At 40.3% G+C, this 12,013-nt stretch overlaps 1 protein-coding gene across 1 annotated transcript; it reads left to right on the top strand.

The window, feature by feature from the left end:
- The first annotated feature begins 5,551 nt into the window (after window positions 1-5,551).
- On the top strand, window positions 5,552-12,013 carry laptm4b (lysosomal protein transmembrane 4 beta). Its single transcript, XM_027006360.2, has 7 exons — window positions 5,552-5,776; window positions 7,010-7,127; window positions 8,595-8,668; window positions 8,842-8,964; window positions 9,056-9,154; window positions 10,345-10,440; window positions 11,606-12,013. The coding sequence occupies exons 1-7, from the start codon at window positions 5,684-5,686 to the stop codon at window positions 11,678-11,680; spliced, it is 678 nt and encodes a 225-aa protein (XP_026862161.1). The 5' UTR covers window positions 5,552-5,683; the 3' UTR covers window positions 11,681-12,013.

Genomic DNA, 12,013 nt, shown 5'->3' with positions numbered 1-12,013 from the left:
TTTCATGTGATCATTTCTTTACCACATCACAGATGTCACCTTTTACCTGTTTAATCCCATCCATAAGATTCAAGTTCAATGTTTATTTGTCACATACATAGTCATACACAGTATAACTCTGGAACTGCCAATCTGCTGTCCAGAAAGCTGACTTCATTAGCATCCTTCCACTTCCTTCACTTCCTGGCTCTAACAGAAACATGGATCACCCCTGAGAATTCGGCGACTCCGGTTGCCCTGTTCTCTGCCTTTTCAATTACCCATTCTCTGAGGCGTCTTGGCAGGTGTGGTGGCACAGATGTACTAATGTCTTGAGAGTGGCGTTTCACTCCATTTTCCTTCTCTACACATTCCATCTTCTCTTGAATTTCATGCCATTACAGTGTATTTCCCCACCAAACTTATCATTGTCATCTACCACCCTCCAGGTTCCCTAGATCACCTCATTGATGAGCTCGACATCTTTCTGAGTAAATTCCCCATTGAAGGAAATCCACTCATTCTCCTTGGTGACTTCAACCTTTCATCAGACAAGCTGCATTCCTCCTGCATCCTTCCGCTGTTGACAGCATTTGACCTCACCCTCAACCATTCTTCTCCGACGCAGAAAGCGGGCAATGTCGTGGACCTGATCTTCACCCATACCACCACAACATCGGACATTGCAGTCAGCCCCCTCCACCTCTTGGACCATCACTTTCTATCTTTCTCTCTTTCCATCCAGTCCTCTCCAACATGTTCCTCCTCCCTCCATCGCAATCTGCACTCCATAGCTCCCTCTTCCCTTACTTCTACTATTTTGTCCACCCTTCCTCACCCTGACTCTCTATCCTCTTTCTGTTTGGATACAGTTACAAATACTTTCATTTCTACACTCTCCTCATCAATGAATCTTCTGTGCCCTCTCTCCTCTAGACCTGCTAAGTCCTCCCCACCTGCCCCCTGGCTAACAGAAACACTTTGCTGCCACAGGAGAGAACTAAGGACTGCAGAGAGGCGGTGGAGGAAATCTCTCATAGATTCAGACCTCAGCTCATACACGTCTCTCCTTTCCAAGTTCTCACTGGAAGTAACATCTGCAAAGTAATCCTACTACAGAGAGAAATTCGAATCATCATCTGATCCATGCAAACTCTTCACTATTTTTTCTTCTCTCCTTAATCCTCCCCCTCCCTCTCCTTCCTCATCTTTTACTCTGGAGGATTTTATCATCTTCTTTGAGGAGAAGGTTGCAGCAATCCACGAGTCCTTTTCCTCTGTTCCCACCCCTCCAACCAATATGCATTCCCCAAAATCCAACTCTCTGACTTCTTTTTCTCCTCTCTCCACAGATGAAATTCTTCAACTCCTGACTTCCAGCAATCTGACTACATGTCCACTGGATCCAATTCCTTCTGCTCTGTTCCAGACAATCACAAGAGATCTGCTTCCTTTCATCTCTCTCATCATCAACAACTTCTTATCTTTTGGATATGTGCCTACTGCATTCAAAACCGCCAGGGTGGTACCAATCCTCAAGAAGGCCACACTTGACAGCTCCAGTGTTACCAACTACAGACCAGTATCACTTCTCTCTTTCCTCTCAAAAGTCCTTGAACAAGCAGTTATAACAATTGTCTCTTTTTCTCATCCAGAACCAGCTGCATGATCGCAATCAGTCTGGCTACAAACCGGCACATTCTACAGAAACGGACCTCGTAGCAGTGACTGAGAAACTTCATGACGCTAAAGCTGCCAAACAGTCATCTGCTTTGATTCTTCTAGACCTTTCAGCAGCCTTTTACACAGTGAACCACAACATTCTTCTCTCTGTTCTTTCCAGGCTTGGTGTGACTAGCTCTGCTTGGAGATGGTTTCAGTCCTATCTGGATGGACGGTCCTATTAGATGACATGGAGAGGATCCACATCCAAGCCGTGTAGACTCTCCACTGGTGTTCCACAAGGCTCAGTATTGGGCCCCCTTCTCTTTGTATACTCGTTCTCTTGGTGATGTAATATCTTCTCATGGTTTCTCCTACCACTGCTATGCCGATGACACTCAATTATTTTTTTCTTTTCCACCTGACATCGCATATGGATGACAGCCCACCACTTGAAGCTCAACCCCAGTAAAACCGAGCTTCTGTTCATCCCACGTACTCCTAACCCTTACCATGACCTCACTGTTTCCTTTGAGAACTCCCTGGTATTACCATCCAAAGCTGCCCATAGCCTGGGCGTAACTTTGGACAACCAGTTGTCGTTCTCAACTCATGTTTCTAATCTAACCCGGTCTTGCAGATTCCTCCTTTGTAACATACGAAGGATTCAACCCTTTCTTTCGCAGGAAGCTACCCAGGTGCTTGTGCAGTCTCTTGTGATCTCAAAGCTAGACTACTGCAACTCACTACTTGCTGGTCTTTCTCTAAGAGCCATCAAACGTCTACAACTTGTCCAGTATACAGCAGCAAGACTGGTCTTCAATCTTCCGAAGTTCACAGGTTACTCCACTGCTGCGCTCCCTTTATTGGCTCCCTGTAGCTGCACACATCAGATTTAAAACCTTGATGCTTGCCTACAAAGTCAAAAATGGACCAGCCCCTTCATACATGAGGTCAATGGTCAAAGCCCGATCCGTACCTCAAGTAGTTTGAACCTCAAGTATGGCTCGGCTTGAAATACCTTGCTTCACGTCTCATGGGCAACAAGCATTTTCTGTCCTGGCTCCAAGATGATGGAATGAACTCCCACTTGCTGTCCGGACAGCAGAGTCCCTTGCAGTCTTCAAACGCAGACTAAGGACCCATCTATTTGCAAAATATTTGAAGGACAACTGACACTGCTCCCTTATTGACTGAATAATTTAGTAATTTAGTACTTATTGTAGGGCACTGTTTATGTTGTTTAACAAACTCTAGCACTTATTGTTTATAGCACTTATCATTGTTTAAGATAGACCTTATGTATTTTGCACTTCTAGGTATCAGCATTCATCCCTATATTCTATAGTATTCTAGTTCATTGGTATGTTTAATTCTAACCTACTGTACAGTACTTGGATATCTTCTATGAGTAAATGACAAAGCACTTTTGTAAGTCGCTCTGAATGAGAGCGTCTGCTAAATGCCATAAATGTAAATGTAACTGGCAGTGAAATGCCTTTGGTGACTGCTCTGCCTGTAGTCTGTAGCCAAGGAGAGATACATAAAATATGCAGATCAGGGAAACGGATGCGCATTAATGAATAAATATTGTCCAGATAAATAAAGAATGGAAAGGGAGTGTAAGGATATGCATATATACAATGAAAATATAATTTACAGTTTTTACAATTTTTTATGCACAGTTCATCAGAGTCCCCACAGTTCATCAGTTGCCTTGATTCAGGGCCCGAATGGCCTGCAGGAAGAAGCTCCTCTTCAGTCTGTCTGTGTTGGTCTTCAGGGAGCGAAAGTGCTTCCCTGACCTCAACAGAGAGAAGAGCCTATTGTTGGGATGGGTGGGGTCCTTCACAATCCTCCTGGCCTTGGTCTGGCACTGCAGGTCAGGCAGTTCCATATGAATGATGTGCTCTGCTGAACGCACCACCCTCTGGAGTGCTTATCTGTCCTGCTTGGTGCTGTTCCCAAACCAGGCTGTGATGTTCCCCATGAGGATGCTCTCAATAGTGCAGGTGTAGAAGTTCCGCAGCACCTTGGAGGGCAGTCTGAAGTCTCTTAGGTGTCTGAGATGGTAAAGACGCTGATGAGCCTACTTTGCCAGGGAGTTGGTGTGGTGGGACCAGGACAGGTCCTGCGAAATGTGAACTCCACCATGGTTCTGTTGATGCTCATGGGTCGGTAGTGCTGCTCCTGCTTCTTGCTGCAGTCTACAATCAGCTCTTTTGTCTTGTTCAGGAGGAGATTATTTTCCTGGCACCAGTTCTCCAGGTGTTTAATCTCCTCCAGGCCCTCTTGTCATTGCCTGAGATCAGGCCCATGACAACGGTATCATCAGCGAACTTGACGATGGTGGTAGAGCTGGAAGTGGCCACGCAGTCCTAGGTGTACAGTGAATAGAGCGTGGGGCTTAGGACACAACCCTGGGGAGCTCCAGTGCTGAGGGTGAGGGTCGATGAGACGCAGTTGCCCACTTGTACTGATTGTGGTCTTTTAGGAAGTTGGAGATCCAGTTACGCAGGGATGGATGCAGTCCTATATTCTCCAACTTAGTAGTGAGTCTGGAGGGGATGATAGTGTTAAATGCTGAACTGTAGTCAACAAACATCATTTTAACCTAATTACCCCTCGCTTTGTCCAGGTGGGTCAGTGTGAAGCAGATGTGTAATTGCATCATCAGTAGAGCGGTTGTGGCAGTATACAAACTGCAGTGGGTCCAAGGAGGCTGGCAGTGAAGTGGTGATGAAGTCTCTGACTAACTTTTCAAAGCACTTCATCACAACCGATGTGAGGGCAACGAGATGGTAGTCGTTGAGGCTGGAAGGCTGAGGTTTCTTTGGGACAGGGACGATGGTGGATTGCTTGAAGCAGGATTGAGCAGGTTGAAGATGTGGGTGAATACCGGGGCTACCTGGTCTGTGCGGGCTTTGAGGACTCTACTGCAGATGCCGTCTGGTCCCGCCACCTTCCTGGTATTCACTCTTTGAACAATCTCCTCACGCCACTCTCCGTGATGATGAGAGGGTACTGGCCTATGGTGGGCTCTGCACTACATTGAAATGATAGCGGCAGTCAGACAAATACTACAGGAAGATAGTATGGATTCAGAATCTGGCCAACTAATCATTTCGTGGAGTCTTGATGCTTTAATCTCATTTCTTTTATAATGTATGGGACATTAAAGGTGCAATAAGCCATTTTCCCAAGGACGATTCATGTTACGAAAGAGCCATTATACTGACAGCTAGTGGCCTGAATGTTTCAGATATTCTGTACTAAATCTATTTTATACATGGCTATTTCCATGTGGGGGACATGATATTCACATAAACTGGTTCCTTTGAAGACTACAAAGCCACTAGATTTTTCATCTTGTGAGTGGCATGATATATAAAAATTTTAATTATCATTTTCATAAATTGCTACATTTTGGTGGTAAAATGACACTGTTCTTTTAACTTTCCATTAATTTACATTTCTTTTTGAGTTACTTAAACTCAGAAAATGCTTCATCATGCAATTTACTATTAAACCTAGAAATACATTCTTAATCCACATCTAGATCACTGTGATGGATATTTTTACAATAGTAAGGGGGTGTGGTTTGCACGAACAAAAACTATACCTGTCTCAAGTGTCCTAAATACCACCTAGATATGTTTTGATATTTTAGATGGTCACATTTTAGATGTTACGGACAATTTATCTAAACATTAATTAATTCTAAAGGGTTTCAAAGAATTCGAGAACTTTTTCTCACAATTCTGGATAAAATGCAATTAAACTGAATAAGTAAAATGTAAAAACTGGCACAAGCACTGATTTGTTCTCTAATAGTGAAGTTCATTACCATATTTCTGATCTCTGCCAAAATCCCTGTCCGGTCACGTGATGAGGAGATGCGTTGAATTAATCTTGTGAGGATAGTGCACGACAGAAACCACTAAGGACTAAATTAATATTCGCTTGATGCGGCGACTCTGAATAAAGTGCTTACAGTTATAGAGACTTCATTCTAAAGAGGCATACATTTTGATACAGAAAGATGATTTCGCCGTGGGACAGATGGTATACGACAAGCTGCTGTCTCTGTTGTCACGTAAGGACGGGCACCATTGTCCTTGGCATTTGGTATATGGTAAGTAGTTAGTTAACTAGCTAGCAAGCAGTCAAGCTAACGCTAAAAGATTAGATTTTTTTTATATTGACCCGTATATAAAATAAGCAGAGAGCAGATTAAATTGTCTTGGTAAATTAGAAATTATAGGCTCACAAAACGTTTAGAAGTGTTCATTCATTCAAATGGCTATGTCACCGAATTGTATAAACCTTGGTCTGCATCCGATTCACTGCCCTCCATTGGCAGTTTAGTATTCGACAGAGAAACACTTGTCAATTTGTAAACCAGCTAGCTATGTATTTGTTAATCAAATATTGTGTTTATAGGGCCTTTAATTTTATTTTAGACGTATTTGATGTCATCGGTAAAATACCGGCTGTTATTCGAAACGAGAGATTTTTATTGGTATAAATAGAACCACAATTAAGTCAAATCCCCGACCTCTTAATTTATGACTAAACAGTGGTTCCGATGGACCTAAGAAAACCACAAGCTGTGCAAGTAATAAGCATGAACGAAGCACGCAAAATCCAGTGTGCACACCAGGATTAATTTAGTTTTTTGCATGGCAAGACATATCAATAATACAATGATCTAAAAACTGCTGAGCGACTCATGAAGGATGCTGGCCAACGGAAACAACATCAATGAAAGTGGAAGGCATTTTAGGTGAAATTTTTATGTCAAATTATACAGTTAAGATTCCCTATTCTATGCAAATATCTTAAATTTAGGTCTAGTGCTGTAGTTTCCTGCACTTAAGGTTGGAACGTCTTTCATAGATTTCAGATCCTTTTATAGATAGCAAAGCAGACTGGCGTTTTAAGTTTACTTTCTTTGACTCTCATCCATAATATGTGTGCAACTCATGATATCTATTTAATTGATCTAATAACTGCTTCATGTGTATGGTTAATGTATGAACTTGAAATCTAGTCTTGAAATGTAACCTTAAAATGTGAATTCAGTGTGATATTGTGGACAGACACTGAAGCATGGACCTAAAAGATATTGATATAATTTATGTCAAGACTTCATTTTGGAATTCTCAAGCAATGGTAAAGGCTGAAGGAAAAGCAATGGTAGGCTGAAGCATTTACATATGAAGGTTTTCGCTTGTATTACCAACAACACTGGGACCTTTACTTTTTTATGCAGGTCATCTGAAATTTTACTTCTAGATACTGCCTCCTTATCCTACGTACGCCTGCAGATTAACTAGACCTATCCAACTCCCTGTCTCCCGTGTAGCTCATCAATGCAGTGGTTCTGTTAATCCTACTATCTGCCCTAAATGACCCGGTCCAATACCACTACCACCTCACCAGTACCGAACTCGGCACAGACTTGGATGTCATGGATGATGCAAGTATGTAAGCATATTCTTCAGGTGCTCATGTTTACCCAGCACGTAACATCTTAAAATGATACTGCGTGCTGATTTTCCCTGATTGATCAGTACTTGACAAATGGACTGCGGAAGAGCCTAGAGATGAATAAAAGTCCAAAGCAGATTTGTAATTTGGGACTGTGTAAACTGCTTATCCAAATGACTAAATGTAAAGCAAGGCAAGATGTTTTTGCTTAAAATAGGCTAATGATGCAAATAATTTTTTTGCACAGCTGTGATACAGATAGAGTTGTATTAAATCAGTGTCTTGTAATACTCATATCTCCAGTAAGCATATCAAACCTTTTGTCAGTGTGAAGGGTCAGTATAGTTGTCTGCTGCTGCAGGCCCTGGTTTGGAAACTGTTGGTTAGGGTAAATCCGACTGTTCTAATTCATTGGAATTAAAGTTTGGATTGCTTGTTGTTGGTTTTGAGTACTTTGCAGGGGAACTCTGTCCTTTTTTGCCATATCACAGAACTAAACTAAATAACGTGTGCTATGAACCGTATGGAAAACACACATTAAGTGAAGTGTTTTTAAAATGATTTTCATCATCATTCCATGAGCAACATGAACTAGCCTCGCACTTTAACTATTGTCCAAATTATTGAGAGCTCTTCTGAGCAAGATAAAGTCAAAATAGTACACCTATGAGAATACACAATGGTTAAAAACTGTGATATGGATAGGCCAAGAGGTTTGGTAGATAAATATTGAATTTAAATAATTTAAGATTTTGAGTTTTCATAAAATAGTAGTACAACTTTTGAGCATAGAATGTGAGAGTGTTGTGCTCTCAAACTTTAATTTGTTTGTTTTTACTCTGACACTAAGTCTTTTGTAATGTGAGAGACCACTTTTTCCAATATCTGTAAATCCAGTTTAAAAAATGCATTTCTAAAGTTCAAACTATTAACATTTCAGAACTTTAGATGTGTTATGTATTGATGGTTGGGAACAGATGCCCATACTATATGTTTAGAGCAGCAATTCTCATTGAGAGAACTGTCAAAAACATATTACATGTTGCATGAAGTATACATTTCGCACAGCTTCCTCACTTTCGCAGCGTTTCCTTTGAACTATTACTGGTGTTATACTAATCCAAACTACATCTGGCCTATTTGTTAAAGCTTTTGGCCATGGCAAAGTGTTCCAAGAGACTGAGAAAGAAGAAGGCTCACCACAAGTAGTAATGTGTTCTGTAATAAACACATCTACTCTAGAAATAGCCATATAGCATTGAGTTACAGTATTGTATTTTATTACATCTAGATTAAAAATGCATTAATGGCTCATTAAAAGTTAAATATTTTGTTTAACAAATGTATCAAACTTAACATGAAATGTTCACATTTGCAACAAACATGTCTAATTAAAAATTAAAAACAATTGCACTTTCTAACAGATCTTGATGCTAATGTAAACCATGGTGTTTCCACAGACATGTGCATTGCTGCAGCTATTTCCCTACTGATGATTTTGATTTGTGGGATGGCAACATATGGTGCTTATAAGGTATAGCTTTATAAACATTATATATATATATATATATATATATATATATATATATATATATATATATATATAGACACACACACACACACACACACACACACACACACACACACACACATATATATAAAAGATATGATGTCTATACATTGTAATAATGTACTTCTTATTTCCAGCAACATGCTGCTTGGATTATACCATTTTTCTGCTATCAAATTTTTGATTTTGCCCTTAACACCCTGGTAGCAATAAGTGTTGTGGTATACCCCAACACCATTCGGGACTACCTTCAGCAACTGGTAAAACACTTACCCCTCATACTTTTATTTACTTTTTTATTTGTCACAAATTAATATATTTTTTTAACAGCCTGAAGTCATGTTTTAACAGCCTGCGACCTTTCCATACAAAGAAGATTTAATGTCTACCAACACCGTGTGCCTAGTATTTGCAGTTCTACTTTTCATCAGTTGCATCCTGGCCTTTAAGGTAATATGTCCACAAATCTCAAGACTTATTCTTTTAAAAGTTTACTACTGTTTTCTTTGCATAGTAAAATGAAGCCTCTTAGAGGTTGTCCTGGAAATCTTCCTGGACAGGTCAGAGAAACAATATAATGATTGCAGCAATTGTTTGCTATGAATTGACAAAAAATAAAGTTTATTCAAAGACTCACCCTGAGGGCATCTCAGTTACACACACAAGCGTCTGTGAGGGAGGGGGTGTCTCCCCCCTTTCCCTTGTTCATCCAAAGCAGTGAGAAAAAGGAACTTCTCCCTACTAGAAATTGTTTTGTTCGCTGCACCCATCTTCCCAGCACCAGTGTCAAGAACCTGGGTGGGTCAGATAGCGGGCAAGGTCAAGGTCAGAGAGACGAGGAAGCGCCTGTAACATCTTAACTTGCTGCACAAACTGTTCAGGAGGTTGATTAACAATACATTTTCCATTACAAGGTATACAACCAACTTTCTAAATCTAAGAAAATACTGTGGAAGACTGGAAAGGCAATGGGAACTCTAGTTGTTTAGCAAATTGTATTTAATAAAAAACTTAATGGTGAAAAGAAATGTACTAAGAAAGCCAACTTTTCTAGCTTGATTGACAGTCACAAAGACTGGTGATAGAATTACTGCCATTAGGAAAGAATTGCAGGTGAGGACAGTCTCCCACTGCATCAAAGTGCAAAATGAATGTGTCCAGGAATGTGTCAACTTTTTCAGCTACTGATCTTGAAACTTACCAAAGTCCTCAGTAATTCCTCAGTATTCCTACGGTTTTTTAACTGAGACGACAGATGCCATTAACTTTGTATGTCTTATCGTTTTCTATAGGTAAATTAGAATTGTTCAGAGGTTCTGGCTATTGGAAATAAACCCAGATTTATAATGTGTTACAATAACATAATATAAACAGTAAATAGTATTATAGTATTATAATAATATAATAAATGTATAATGTGTTGAGAATCCTGGTATGCTCCAGAATGAGAGAACATGTTACACTCTCAAACCACTTCATTTGTTATCCATGTATTTTCAGAACTGATTTTAGGGTTCGTTGCTTCATTATACTTTTAACAAAATTTTAAATATTTTCTGCATAGATAAATCAGTTCACCAAACAGCAGTTTGCTGTTCAGCCATGAAACCTATTGACAATGGTATTTATTTTTTTGCTAGGCTTATTTGATCGCCTGCGTGTGGAACTGCTATAGATATGTTGGCAGCAGAGGTACTACAGAGGTCTTTGTTTATGTCACCACAAATGATACAACAGTAAGTCCAAGATTGTGTTATATAACTCTTTTGTATTTAATGGATAAAATGATATATGCGTTATAAATTATTGATGTGAACATATGTGAACCATTCTCATTTGAAAATGTCAAGTGAAATTTGTACAAGTTGAGAAAACTGGATCAAAATTCCTTGAATTATTCTCCTTATACTTGTGGTTGTTAGATTCATAATGTTTATTTGAATGGTTATGTTTCTTTGAATCCGTGCGTTTACTTGATGGTTGCTTTTGTGTTAGATTAATTGTGTTTGGTTTAATGTCTGGATGTTTGAAAGCCCGTCTGTTTCAAAGCCTTCGTTTGTTAGCCTGTTTTGTTATCCTAGCCTTCGTGTTCCCTAGTCTTTTTGTTATAGCCTGATTCCCCTGGTTGCTTTCGTGTACTCGTGTGATTGCTTAATCATGTATCCCCGTGCTCTTCGTGTTTGACCCGGGACTGCTACAACGACTCTGATTTTGGATTTGCCCATAATAAATCTTGCTCTTCTTCGCATGCGTTCGCCTCCTAACCGCTCACCGTTACACTTACAGCTTAGCTGGATTTTCTGATGCATGTACCACCATGATAATAACTGTCTCCATATGTTGTCGGGGGTGTTGAGCCAGTGAGTATATGGAGGGTAACAGTGTACTTTGCTACATCAGCTCTGGCTTAATTCCCCACAGTGTCGGACACAAGTAATAGCAGCTCACTCCTTAGCCACTGGACAATGTGAATGTTTACTTATTTTTCACGTTAGTTCTGCAGAATAACTGAATTCAACAGTTCAGTGTAGTATTAGGTGTTTGGCAGTTTTAAAGGAAAGGGGGAAAAACATTAATAATTCGAGTTTCTAACGCTTCAGTGCCAAAGTATTACATAACTAGCTGTGTCTATTCAGTTCACTTGAGTAGCTTTCACTGAGGCATTTGGAACACCCTCCAAAGGTTAGAATAATATTCTTGTGAAGTATAAGTTTATTTCAAATTAGCCTTTGTTTTGTAATACAGTTAAGGCTCACATTACCAGTCAGTTTATGTTCAAGGGCAGACAGCAGCCTCATTGTGCCTTACACTTGCAGGCAACCACAGAGCTTTATGATGACAGTTAAGGAGACTCTTACTCCAAGCTGGTTGCTGACACGCAGTGTTATGCGTTGTTTGTAGGTGCTGCTTCCACCTTATGAGGATGCTGTAGCCAATCCACCAAAGGAGCCACCTCCTGAGTACAACTCAGCATGAGACAGACCCCACCCTGCCAAAATCCCAACCCCAGCCCTCCCAGATGTCCTCTAAACAAAGGATTTCTCTGTGATCGTTGCCCTGTTCTCTTCTCCAACCTTCTGTGTCTTACTCAGTGACATGTCTCTCCTTTGGTCCCCGAAGGCAGTATTACAACATTGTCATGACCTTCCCTCTGCCAGGCTGCACAGCTGTGTGTCAGCTCCAATTTGATTTGCACTTTCTGTAATTATGCATGGCACTGGCCACCCATTTTAATACTGTGAACTTCTCTGTAATGTTGTTGTCTCCTGAAATTTAAATACAGTGAGTGCAATAAACAAGGTTACATAA

Source organism: Electrophorus electricus, chromosome 8 (assembly GCF_013358815.1).
Source record: "Electrophorus electricus isolate fEleEle1 chromosome 8, fEleEle1.pri, whole genome shotgun sequence".
NCBI classification, from domain to species: Eukaryota; Metazoa; Chordata; class Actinopteri; order Gymnotiformes; family Gymnotidae; genus Electrophorus; species Electrophorus electricus.
This window is presented reverse-complemented; position numbering and strand designations above follow the sequence as displayed.